Here is a 13,167-nt window from a genome sequence, read left to right as displayed (position 1 = left end):
AGCCCCAGGAAAGGTGGTGGAGGTGGGGCAGGGCCCTTGAGCAGCGTGGGCTCGGGGAGAGAGAGGAACCTCCCGGGGAGAGGAGCAAGGGGCTGCCCCGGAGCGGGGTGGGAGTTGCGGGCTCGCAGCTTGGCATGGTGTGCTGAGGAGCTTGGTGACGAGAGGGGGAAAAGCTGCCTTGCCGGTCAGGGACCTGGGAGGGCCTCTAGGCTAGAAGCAGGTGACTTAAGTTTTGGCTGAAAATTAAAAATTCAGACTGCAGAACAGTTGTCTCTGCACATTAAAACTCTTAAAATCTACGCACCTGACTTAAAGGCCATGAAAACTAATGTTGAGAAATCTTTAACATCATCTGCTTACATCCCTTAATTTACTCCATTCCATGTGCTTGTGTCCCTCTTCCCCAGGATCACCAGGCAGGCCTGCCTGGGCACTGGCAGTGCATGTGTGTCGGGATGAGGGTCACAACATTGCCTGGGCATGTTGGATGGGAGGGGTGCATGCCAAGTCCCCCAAAAGCATGGAGCTTTGGAGATGTGAAGCTGGCAGGGAAAAGTCTGAGCTTAAAGCAATATAAGGACTGTGGTGCTCTGATAGATGAAACAAAATTTAAAATGAAAACAACTCAATGAAATAAATAAGAATTTTGTTAAACTCTTTTGATACCTGGTCATGCTGTTACAACACAAAAAAGAAACACTTGAAAAAATGGTCTCTGAAATAAAACATAAAATCTCAGGTTAAGTTACTGATGTTTTTCAGATCTCCACAATGTCCAACCCTCTAAAAAGCAAACTGTAGTGTAATTGCAAAAGTGAAACTAGATCTTATCATTTTTATCACTTAGGAAGGAAAATATGTCTCTAAACAGAAATACACATCTAAACAGAAAAAGAGTGCTGCTGCTTAATGGCTGTTTATAGGGACTATATAAAAGAATGAAAAAAATTGTTATTAGTGTCGCCAAACGCAGCTTCTACACTCATTTCCAGAAAAGCTAAAACCTGTAATATCCATAGAAGCAGTTTTTGTGATGTCTGTTGACCCATTTTATTTGCTCAAGTCAGTGCTTAATGCACCTCCTGAAATCTGGTGTACAACAGATGAGGGGTTCTGCAGAGGGAGTGTTGTGTTTATTTACACCATTTCCCATTATGTGGAATATGTGTATTTTCACATTATTATGAAAACTGGGGGAGGTACAAAAGTGCAGCTCAGGTCAAAAGACCATTATGAATTCAAATAATTTTTGTAGGTCTTATTTAATTGCTCATGTAGTAAGTTAACTTCCCTCAACAGTTAACTAGGAAAGAGTTCAGTCTGCAATCAAAATTTCATAGAATCCTAGAATGGTTTGGGTTGGAAGGGATCTTAAAGATCATCTCGTTCCAACCCGCTGCCATGCCCAGGGACCCCACAGGTGAATTATGATTTATTTATTCCTGCAGTTCAGAGAAGTTTTTCCCTGTTAATGAAAATTTTTTGCAAAATCAGTTGCCTGTAAGTTAAGTTACTATAGGCATGCTGTGTTGTCCATGTCCTGAATTCTGTGAAGATAAAGGAACTCACTCTAGATGTTTTCACCACATTTACCTTTTATTTTGAGATGAGTTACGAGGAAGTTGTAATAAATTCTAAACATTACCCGGCAGTTATCAGACAAGTGCTTTTCATAGTGCTTCATAGGAGAAAGCAGATAACACTTTATCAGTGGTGGCACATCCTTTCCTACTCATGATTTGCAGAGCTCGTTTATAACGAACTTAGTTTTATATTAACATAGAGTGTAATCATATTTATTGAGTGGAACTCCTATTTAATTGGGAAGTAAGTGTTGATCGTATAGTAGAAAATTACTTGAGAGCTGATTTTGAACTATTCCAGTAAGTCTTTTAAGAATTTAAATCTATACTTATGTACTACTAAAAGTGACCTGCAAAAGGAGAAAAAAATCTGTAAAATCTGTAAAATTCTGCATTGGAAATTTAAAGGAAGATAACTACAAACATTCCTTTTTTTCAAGTGAGACTGTTTCTGCAGACAGGCTCATGGATGACTGAAAAATGGGGCGGTTCTAATTCCATGGTACCATTTGAGGGTGAAGAACATTCAAGATTCATGTATTTTTTAAATATTTATTTAAATAAACTACCCTGAAAATTCAGAGGATGATGTTGGGGCACGTTGCTGTAATTTATTCAGAGCCTCACAATTGCAGTTACAGACTGATAAGTCTGTCAAAAAAGATACAAGACTTGACTTATGAAAAAACCATCACCCTCAAAATCTAAAGGAACAAACTCTCTTCCCGTGTCCTCTTCAAATATGAGGGAAATAAAAGTAATAAGACTAGACCCTTTTTTCAGTGCAGGTCAACTTTTACTAGTAACAGTTAAATCGGTGGGTTTATTGAAATGCCTGGGTTGTTTTTCCCCTCTGTGCATATTTATAGTATTGCTTTCTAGTTCCACAAATAAAACCCACTCATGCAAATGCTCATGTGCATAACTTACAGGCATAAAGAATATGCAGATGCATTTGTATGAATGGTCAATAATTTAGGTGGTCTTTGTGTAGAAAGTTGGAGGTGTGGCATTTTTCTGTCTGATTTTGCAGCTGAATTTACTGTGTTCTGTGCAGAATGGCTGTTGATGGTGGGTGTGGGGACTCTGGAGACTGGGAAGGTCGCTGGAACCATGTAAAGAAGTTCCTCGAGCGATCTGGACCATTCACACATCCCGATTTCGAGCCAGGCACTCAAGTGAGAAAGACTTAATTTCAATCAAATATCTGTAGAGTGTGTTGCAAATTAATGTGAATAGGTTCATTAATTGACCACCAGCAATGTGTGAGTACTACAGCTTCATGTAAAGCTTGTGTTGTAATCAATTGAACATTATGGTCATAGAACATGTTGTGTTCTTTTCATAACTTTGTATTTTTAAGTTGTACACTGTCAATTTCAAGCTTGCTGTCATCATATATAAATACTTAACATCATATGAATTATGCTCTTTTTGAGTTTCACATGAAAAATAGCAGCATTTTTCTCTCCATTTTTAAGTAATTTGATACAGTGAGGAATTTATTGTACTTAAAGAAGAAATTAATGTTAATACGAGTACTTTGAGAACTGGGTAAGACGTGTAGTAGGGTAGACTTTTAAGTATTTCTCCTGTGTTTTTTCTTTTGTTGTATATTTTGTTTCAGACCTTATGGTTGAAAGTATTTTCCTGTTACCTTTTTAATGTACTGTTCAATTATTCACTAGTTGGAGGCTGGGATCAAGTAGAACAGTTCACAGAAAGCAGTTATATGCTTAAAATTTTCAATTCTTTTTGTCCAGCAAAGTTGTCTGTGTCTGTTTAGATTTATTTTGTATTATGTATCAGTGAAATACTTGAAGATGAAAAGCATTATCACCTTAATCCAAATAATAATAAGAGTGGACCTTGCTTTTTTCATGGTCAAAAGTAATACAAAAGTAATATACTGATATCAGCAAAGGTCTTGATTTTCTCCAAGTGGGGATATAGGAACTGCATGAAGTGAACAACTGATTAAAGTCCGATATGTAATTGCTCCTGCTAATGCAAAGTTGTTTTATCTGTAACTCACTAGGCACTGAGAACTAGGCACTGAAAATTTATGGTAACATGTTTGTAAGGGTCATGAAACAAAGGACGAATTGTATTAATTTTTTGTTTCATGTTTTCTGCAGGCCCTTGATTTTTTGTTAAGCACATGTAAAATACTAGTTATTGGAGCAGGAGGATTAGGATGTGAACTCCTGAAAAATCTGGTAATTACTCTGTTTTAACCCTTTTCTTCTTAGAATCTTCTCTTTTTTTTTTTTTTTTAATTCTCTTGACAAAACTATATTTTTTAATTGGCTAATATTGCAGTTTTGATTGTATATAGCTATTAGAATTCTAAATACTAATCAACCTGTGTAAAATAGGTGTTGATACAGACAATAAACATGAAGAATGCACTTGAAAGGTGGTATTTTCATATGTTGCATGTTATTTATTCAGCTATCTCAGAGCTTGTCTTGAGGGACAACAGGCTGCTCTTTATGAAAAGTAGCCAAAAGTTAATGTGCAGCCTTAGATCCAGTCTGATATCGGTGATTTTCCCTAATTGCCAGATCTAGGGAAATGAAGTCAACTAAGAACAAATCATGCTCATAATGGTACAAGGAAGTGTTGTTTGGAATGCAGTAGTTTAATTTCTTTTTATTTTGGTTTTTATCCTCACAAGCACTCATATTCATCTCAGTGTATCACTGTTATGATCCCATTTGAGTTTGGTACTTTGGACTATTACTCTACTTTCCCATGTTTCTGTTTAAGAACAAGGATTTCTGTCCATCCCTTACTCTGTGTGGGATAGCTCTGTTTGTTCAGAAAATGTAAAGGGAAAAATTTCAAAATCTATATATATAAAAAGATTGAGTCTTAAAGGAAAAAACATATTTTGTACATGACTCAGTTTTTTGGTCACTTCAGAATATCACAACTCATTTCTCTAAACCCTATGTTTTACAGTATTCATTTCCCTTTAACTGCAGTTCACATTGTTTCTTTGTGTGTGATTGATGTCACTACTTTTTCAGATCAGACCCACAATACAGTTTTAAGTTAACTTTTCTGTAAAGTTATTTGCCAGATGTAGTGATGGCCTGCATGCAAATGGAGATGAGGCAGAGTTTCTGTCAGAGGTTCGGTGTATTCTTAGATAGGGAGATGATTTTTGTGTTTGCCTTCTGTTCCAGCATTGAATGCCATGAGGAATGCTGCCTTATTTTGAACTGTGGTTTCTGGGTCAATATGCCAGACTCATTTATGCCAACTGTGAAAATAGTCTATGTCCAAAACCTTAAAAGGAATTTTTTAAAAGCCTTTTAAAGGAATTAAACTTTGGTTTTTTGTTCCCACCAAGCAAGGAAGTGCTTATGGTATTTGCTTAAATTCTGTGCTTTTTTTCCCTAATGGATCCTTTTGATTTATCCCAGTTGTGAGGAAATCCTGCAGTTTCCCCTTATAGATCAGCCTACTGTTGGCCTCCCTGTTTTAGGATTAGGTAGGCCAAAGCAATATTGCCTTCAGGAGGACATTGTCTTGGACTGTTGAAATGTTACTAATTCCATCTGTCTAAATGCCAGCATTAGCAGCCCAACAAAACACCTTTGAACAAAGAATGACCATGTACCTGTCTGCACAGGCAATGAGGAGCAAATACATTTGTTCCTCCAGAGGTTGCTTTTTTGGCATGTGGAGTGAATTCTGGAGCTTTGTAAGCATTTAATTTCCCATTAAATGAAGCTGACCTTCTCTTTTCCCAGGCACTGTCTGGCTTCAGACAGATCCATGTTATTGACATGGATACTATAGATGTTTCTAACCTTAATCGACAGTTTTTGTTTCGGTGAGTGATAATTTTACATTTTCACAGCTTAACTTGTTTTGAATGTACACAAATAAAACATGTTAATATGTTCATTATTTTGGTTGGACAAGCTGTCAGTAAAGATTACTGGGCCTTCATGTCACAATAGTACTCAGAATTAACTAAATGTTGCATTTGATTCCTTCTTGTTTTGGGATCTGTGGCATGAAGAAAATCAACATATGTTCCTTGCCATTCCAGTACAGCTAATGACTAATGGAAAAGGTGACACCAAGGAATAAATGCACACAGATGGAGGTCTCAGATTTTCTGGTACCTTTTTCATCCAAGTACAGTGAAAAATCATTGGATTTTTTTTGGTGCTGATAACTGTAGTTAATTCTGAGGCTCTCATATCTGATGCTTTAAAGGGATCATGGAATGATTTGGGTTGGATGCCTTAGTATTATCCATATCAATAAATTGTCCTAAAGTAACGATTAGCCACTTAATTCGGTATTGCAATGCACAGAGATTGGAAAGACAAAATCTGCTAAAATAATGCATTTGGAATTGCTTGGGTTTTTCCCAGACCGAAGGATGTGGGGCGACCAAAAGCAGAAGTTGCAGCGGAATTCCTGAACAGCCGCATTCCCGACTGTGCTGTTGTACCGTATCCTTTCACAGAGAAGCCCTGAGGGCTTCAATATCCTAGAAAACTCTGTAGGTGGTAAGAGTATCTGAAGTATTTTGCTGCCATCCTGTTTCTCATACAATAAAGAACACATTCATTCAGCTGGTGAGTTGAAAATTCTTTCTATGTGCCATTAGCATACAGGGAATCTGCATGGGAAAGGCTTGGAAATTATTTTGTATTTTTCCATTGAGTTTTTATTCAGGTGCAATTTTCAATGAGATACTGGAATTATTCACCAGTGAGTTTTGCATAAGTACTGGTAGGAGGCATTAGTTTATAAACATAGAGCAGCACTTACTGATAGAGGACTTGGTGAGAGCACATGTTTTGAGCTTCCTAAATATTTCACCTGCTGGGCTTTCCCATTTGTGACAATTCCAGTGTGCCCTTTACTAGTTGTGTGAGATGTTACAGCTCCAGCAGTGGGAATTTGACTCTTAGATCACATAGTTTTTTAGGAGGTGTTGTATAGAACTACAGTAATAAATTAGATAATATTTTGGCTTTAGGTTAGCAAATAGAAAACAGTAAACTTAACTAAAAATATATTCCTTTACTGGGTTTGCATTCAGATATTTTAAAAAGATTCAAGACATGGATGAAAGCTTCTATCGACGTAAGTGGAATTTGTTTGCCTGACAAACACCCACTGGTGCTTTAGGGGAACCTTGCAGATGTTGCTGCTCACTGCTTTTCCTGGTAGTTTGCTTGCTAATTATTTTAGTCTTCCACAGTATACTGGAAATAGAAGTAACACGTAGACAAAATTTAAGTGCATCTGTGATACAGGTAATCTAGGGGAGATAGCTAAGCTACAGTCACTGGCGCTGTTATGGACAGAATACTTTGCTTGTCTTAGGAAGTCTGCATTAGTATAGATTTTGAATAATATTTTTTTCTCCCTAGAGTTTCATATTATTGTTTGTGGGCTGGACTCTATAATTGCAAGAAGATGGATAAATGGCATGCTGGTAAAGTCTTCAATCTTCTTAATGCCTGATTATTGCTTGAGTTTAGATAACTGAAATTAAACATACTTGTGTAGAATGTGTCATTTAAATGAATGAGGGCTGTTGAAACTCACAGCTTTCTGTACCTATTTCTGTTTTCTTTCTGTGAGCTCTCTTACCTGCCCTTTTCTTGAGGTGTGTTAGCCAACATTTGTGCAGTGACTCACAGGGGTAGTTTCAAAGTTAGGTTACATTGCTTCTGCAGTAAGCTTTTGAAAATCAAGAAGGAAAGTTCCAGAGCTTCTCTGGATGCTCCCATTGTGATTTTTTTCTTCATTACCCAAACAGTATTTTTTCAATGACCAGAAAACTGGTCATTGAAAAAAAACTAGGTAGTTTTACCATTGTGAATTTGTTTATAAAACAATGATCTGGAGTGTCTACCTTTATTAAAAAAAATAAAAAGACAAAACCAACAAATCGGGAATCAAACCCTCCAAATCCTTCAAACCAACCAACCAACCAACCAACCAACCATTTGTTCTGATGAACTCTTAAGAACATATATAGCAAATAATAGCATTTATTGGGGAGGAAGGGGAGGAGGTAGAGGGTGAAGGAGGTTGATAAAGTCTTGTGCACTGACAGATAAGTAGTGTTTTATATACTATGCACCCCTAAAATAAAGTCTGTTTTAAAAATTCAGTATTATGGTGTACCAGTAAGAATAAAATGTTAGGATTTTTTTTTCTTCCTGCAACTTGTTTAAAAAATCAAACCAAACAAAAACCAACAACCCCTTCCTTTATTCATTAGATGTCATTTTTGCATTATGAAGATGGTGTCCTGGATCCAAGTTCCATCATACCTCTAATAGATGGAGGGACAGAAGGTTTCAAAGGAAATGTACGTGTGATTATTCCTGGTATGACAGCATGTGTTGAATGCACACTTGCGCTTTATCCACCACAGGTAATTCAGCCAGTGAATTCATTCATTTTTCATAGTCCTCTGATTTTCTGGTTTCTTTTCCTCGTGCTATGCCTAGTGTATCATGGTTTCTTCTGGTTTTCCTCCCCTGCCCAACCAGGTCAATTTTCCCATGTGCACCATTGCATCCATGCCCAGACTGCCAGAGCATTGCATTGAGTATGTCAGGATATTGCAGTGGCCAAAGGAACAGCCTTTTGGAGGTAATTAGTGTATTGTGCTGGTGCTAAATGAACATTTCTCCTTTTAATTAACTTGAGTTGGGTGTATACTTTTAATAATGCAATCCTGTCCCTTAACTTCATGTGGTTGATGGTCATGTTGGCTCTAAGCCTCCTCTGAGCTGGAGATGGATTTTCTTTTCTTGAACTCACTTTCCAGTTCCATCTTTGCTCATGTTTCTCACACTGCACAGTGTCTTTCTCGAATGAAAATGTAACCTGTAGCAGCTCTATAAATATGTGCAGTGATTATAGTTTGTGTATAGGGTGTGTTAAAACTAAAAATGTTTGTAAAAATAATACTTTGGTTATTTAAAATGTCTAGTTTCAATAGCTTCAGGGGGTATTCATTTCAAATTAAAGGGATTTTTTTAGACAAAAAGAATGCTGTGTTTCTGAAGAACTTTTGTAATTGCAATTTATCTGTAAATTCTTTACTGTAGAAGGTATTGCATTGGATGGGGATGACCCTGAACATATACAGTGGATTTACCAGAAGTCTTTAGAAAGAGCATCACAATTTAATATTAAAGGTGTTACCTACAGACTCACCCAAGGTAAGGGGGTGGCATTTTACCTCGTTGTGGCATTTGCACCTGGGCTGGATTGGCATTCTTTGTTATGATTAAGCTGGCAGCTGTGCTGAGAAAGAGTTCTCTTCACCCTTAAAACAGTAACAAGCAGCTTGTTTCCTGTGCCAGCACAAATATTTTTATGACGAATCAGATGTTCAGGCATTCATGATGAATCAGAGGAACTTATCTGGGACAAAACGGAACATTTTTTTTGCCATTTTATTTTTAACTTGGAGCAGATCCACAGTTTACATTACACGGTGACCACTCTTGCTGGGTCAAAGAGTAGGAACAAAAGCACTTGATTGTCTTTTTTAGGAGTAGCAACATTTTGTGCCAGTTCAGGCTGGTTAAATCTATAGCATCTGTTCTTCTGCTGTCCGTGCCTCTGTTCACATGCAAGTGCAGTATGCTGTTGCTCATTTCATCAGCATTTTAAACACTAACCAAAATGAAAACTCAACTGTCTTTCCTTTATGCATTTCTCCAGTTAAACAGGAATAGAGCAGAGTTTTAAATTAATTTCCAGTGCTAAATACAGAATACTTGCATTCAGAGTTTGTTCAGTAGTTCTCTTTGCTTGATACCTGCTTTTTTTCAACGTGCTTGATCCATTCCTGAAATAAAAAAAGTGCCCAGATACTGGAGCCATTATACCTGTTTGTTACAGAAATTCCCGGACCCTTTAAAGTACCTTCAGACCCACCCTTTGAAATTATTCTGTCTAAAAATTCTATGGCAAACCCAGAGCTCTATGTTTTGTCTTTACAGGGGTGGTTAAACGAATTATTCCAGCAGTAGCTTCTACAAATGCAGTAATTGCAGGTATGCTGAAAGAGCTCATTTCACTTCTGCTTTACTGACTTAAGAGTTTTGTAGGACAATACTTCAGAATTGAGAACTTGGGGAGGATAATAGTAATTTTTAAATGTGTCTGATCTATTCTTACAGTCTCATTTCTGTTTTCCATAGGGAAACTGTATGACTGGATACACGTTATGACTCTGGGAGAGAGCAAAAGCATTTGAGACTGGGGAAAAAAGTAACTGAAAAACACAGTACATAGGCTTGACATAGTGTCAGATTAGTGCCAGATCTTTGGTGTTAATGCAGCCTGCTGCCTTCAGATGTTTATTTTTCTCTTTACAGATTGTAATACTTGATTTTTTTTTTGTCACTTCTTTGGTACAACTGTGTGCATTAATGTCTGCATGTCTGATAGAGCTAGAAGGTGAAGAAATTGTCTTGTTTTTTTTTCTCATTCCAGCTGTTTGTGCCATGGAAGTTTTTAAAATAGCCACAAGGTATTTAATTTCTTATTAATAACAGCCATGTTTTCCAGCAGAATGCCATGTATCAACACTGACATATTTGTCATTACAGTGCATATGTTCCTCTTAACAACTACTTGGTGTTCAATGATGTGGATGGATTATACACATACAGTTTTGAAGCTGAAAGAAAGGTTAGTGCCATTAAAAGCTGGAAGGGTTGTTTCCTTGATTTGTATTTATGTAGTTTGTGTGTATTTCTGAACCTCAACATTGAATCAATTTGCCCCTAGCACTGAATGATAATATTTCTGAAGTTTTAAAAGTGGAAACTACAATGTTACTGGTCTGCTACTTCTGCAGAGTAGAACTACAAAAAAAGATCCTCAAACCTAAGACAACTCGTGGGCAAATCTTACCAAAAAGAGGTTATGGCAAAAATTGATCTGAACATTGGTGGTATTGGATTTTATGTCAGACGAAATTTGTCATTCATAAATACCTGAGTGCTGTTGGGAGTCAATCAGTGACAGACTTCAGAAGGAAATGGGTTTTGTCATTAATATTTGCAACTATTAATATTTCTAGAGCTAGAACTTTTAAAAAACACAACACAAACACTTTTGAGATCTTAGTAGCAGCATTTCTAAAATCATATTTAACATAATGTGTATTCTTGTGCCGTTTCGTGATAGGAGAACTGTCCGGCCTGCAGCCAGCTTCCCCAAAACATAGAGATTTCCCCATCAGCTAAATTGCAGGAGATCCTGGATTACTTGACAAATAATGCTTCATTGTAAGTTGCAACCATTCTGACTTACTTGATAATTTGTTAGTTTAGCGTTTAAAAATTGTATTTTCTAAATGTATTTTTGAGCTGATTGCCTGGTTTGTGTTTTGTTTGTTTTTAAATGTTTTATTTATAGGCAGATGAAATCTCCTGCTATCACAGCAACTATGTATGGGGGAAATAAAACACTTTATTTACAGGTAATCTGAACACATATAATTGTCTTTAATAATCTGAATTTACATTTACTGAATTTGAAAGAAAATATTTTTCCCTTTTTTTTTTAAATTTGCAGACAGTAGCTTCAATTGAAGAACGAACAAGGCCAAATCTTTCCAAGACACTAAAAGGTATCATGGAGCTGTCAGGTGTAGATTCTCAAGTCAGAGAAAGTCAGTTTCACCCCTCTGTATGGATGTTTAGCTTTATCTTGCATTATGGAGTAGAACATGCTTCATTGTCCTTTTACATTCAATACTCATTCAATTTTACTTTCATATTTCCCAGGTATATCAGTTGTTTAAAGGTGAAGTGCAGGCAGATGCAACAAAGCAACCTGATAACTGCTGTAAATTAAACATACTTCAGTAGAGTTTTACATGTATTTCTTGACGAGGTCTGTTTCCTGGTTAAATTAGATTAATATTAATTTAGCCAACGAGCTGTTTGCAGCTTTATTTCATCATATTTATGGTTGGTGGGAATAGCATTCCTAACTTTTTTGGTTTTTTTGAAATTAAAAAAAAAGGCAAAGCACATGGGTTTAATTAAATTAATTAAGCTTTTCTTTCTGTTTCAGAACTGGGGCTTGTGGATGGCCAGGAACTTGCAGTTGCTGATGTTACTACACCACAGACTATGTTGTTCAAGCTTCACTTTACCACTTAATTTATTTATAAGTAAAGTGCAAATACAGCAAGAGAAATCTGTGCCCACCTTATTAAAAAAACATACTCTGTGGGTGTTAAAGCAGCCTGAAATGTTCCTGTTAGTGCCAGCATGGTTGAAGGTTAGGAAATCTAAATGAATCACCGTATTTCAGAATTGTATGTAGAAGCCAATATTTGGTGGATTATATTTGTATAAATGCTTATTCATGTACAGATCTCTGATGTATAGAAATACACTTTTCCCTGGTTTTGTTGTCAAAATGTTCAAGCTAGTGTACTTCCAGACACATGGAACTTTAAGGTGGCTAAAAGTCTTGTTTTCAACATGTGTGTACACATATTTGCAGAGAAAAAACATTTTTAAAAGGAACCACAACAATCTGGTTTTAAGTTGTAGCAGTCCTGAGACTTGCTGAGTCACCTTAAACCAAAGGAGGCAGTAGATGAAAATGAGCATTTCCCTCTTATTGGGTATTGATTTGATCAATTTTATGAAAGGTTTTAAATATGGAAGAGATGGATTAGTTTACAAGAAAGACAAAAAGAGAAAATTATCAACTGTACATGAAAATACAGACGTGTCTCCTCATTGTCCCCAAGCAACTGCCATGCACAGCATTGCAAGGTTATGTTCAAGTATCATTGGTGCTGTTAAGGTATTTATTAATAAAAAAATCAGAAAGACACCTGAGTTTGTAGCTTTTCTGTGGGCATTCAGGAGCACTTACAACCTCGATTAAAAAACTTGGGGCATCATTTGGCTGCTTTAGTCAGAGACTAAGCAGTGCTGAGTGCCACAACCTGGATTCTAGTCTGATGCATTAGCTGTGTTTGAAGTTTACATTTTTTTTAAACGATGAACTGCATAGTTTAAAAGGACAAGGGTTAATGGGTACAAATTGAAACAGGGGAAGTAGGGGTACATGACAAGGAGTAATGGATACAAACTGGAAGAGGGGAAATTTAGGCTAGATATTAGGAAGAAATTCTCTCCTGTGAGGGTGGTGAGGGACTGGCACAAGTTGCCCAGAGAAGCTGTGGCAGCCCCAGCCCTGGAAGTGTTCCAGGCCAGGTTGGGCGGGGCTCGGAGTGGAAGATGTCCCTGCCCGTGGTAGGGAGCGGACCCGGACGCTCTTTAAGGTCTCTTCCAGCCCTTGAGCCAAGGCGTTCAGCTCGCTCTCGAGGCGCTGTGAGGGAGGGTGGTCCCGGCCCCGCCTCCCGGACGTGTCGGGCCGGATGCGGCTGCGCCGGGCCCGGGTGCGACGTGGATCCGGCGGCGCCTGCGCGGGGCTGCTCTCGCTCCGCTCCGCTCCGCTCCGCTCCCTCAGCGCCGCGCCCGGCCCAGCCCGCCGGCCCCGCCGGCCACGGGCGGGGGCGCGGGGGAGACGCGGC

At 37.9% G+C, this 13,167-nt stretch overlaps 1 protein-coding gene across 1 annotated transcript; it reads left to right on the top strand.

Annotated features, from left to right (window-relative positions):
• Positions 1-2,610: 2,610 nt before the first annotated feature.
• Positions 2,611-12,461, top strand: UBA3 (ubiquitin like modifier activating enzyme 3). The gene is made up of 16 exons (XM_008643597.2): positions 2,611-2,761; positions 3,722-3,802; positions 5,348-5,430; positions 5,984-6,064; positions 6,661-6,704; positions 6,995-7,059; positions 7,855-8,010; positions 8,129-8,231; positions 8,693-8,806; positions 9,596-9,649; positions 10,092-10,128; positions 10,208-10,289; positions 10,791-10,891; positions 11,022-11,085; positions 11,181-11,235; positions 11,685-12,461. Exons 1-16 carry the CDS (start codon positions 2,642-2,644, stop codon positions 11,771-11,773), a joined length of 1,329 nt encoding a protein of 442 aa, XP_008641819.1. The 5' UTR covers positions 2,611-2,641; the 3' UTR covers positions 11,774-12,461.
• The last annotated feature ends 706 nt before the right edge of the window (positions 12,462-13,167 follow it).

The sequence above is a fragment of the Corvus brachyrhynchos genome, unplaced genomic scaffold (assembly GCF_000691975.1).
Source record: "Corvus brachyrhynchos isolate BGI_N302 unplaced genomic scaffold, ASM69197v1 scaffold91, whole genome shotgun sequence".
Classification (NCBI taxonomy): domain Eukaryota; kingdom Metazoa; phylum Chordata; class Aves; order Passeriformes; family Corvidae; genus Corvus; species Corvus brachyrhynchos.
The sequence above is the reverse complement of the archived record's forward strand: the minus strand, read 5'-3'. Positions and strand labels throughout refer to the sequence as shown.

Coding starts and splice junctions, on each gene's coding strand:
- UBA3 (XM_008643597.2), top strand. CDS start 2,642: ATGGCTGTTGATGGTGGGTGTGGGGACTCTGGAGACTGGGAAGGTCGC. Junction 6,705..6,994: donor GGATGAAAGCTTCTATCGAC/GTAAGTGGAATT, acceptor TTTTCTCCCTAG/AGTTTCATATTATTGTTTGT. Junction 8,232..8,692: donor AAAGGAACAGCCTTTTGGAG/GTAATTAGTGTA, acceptor TCTTTACTGTAG/AAGGTATTGCATTGGATGGG.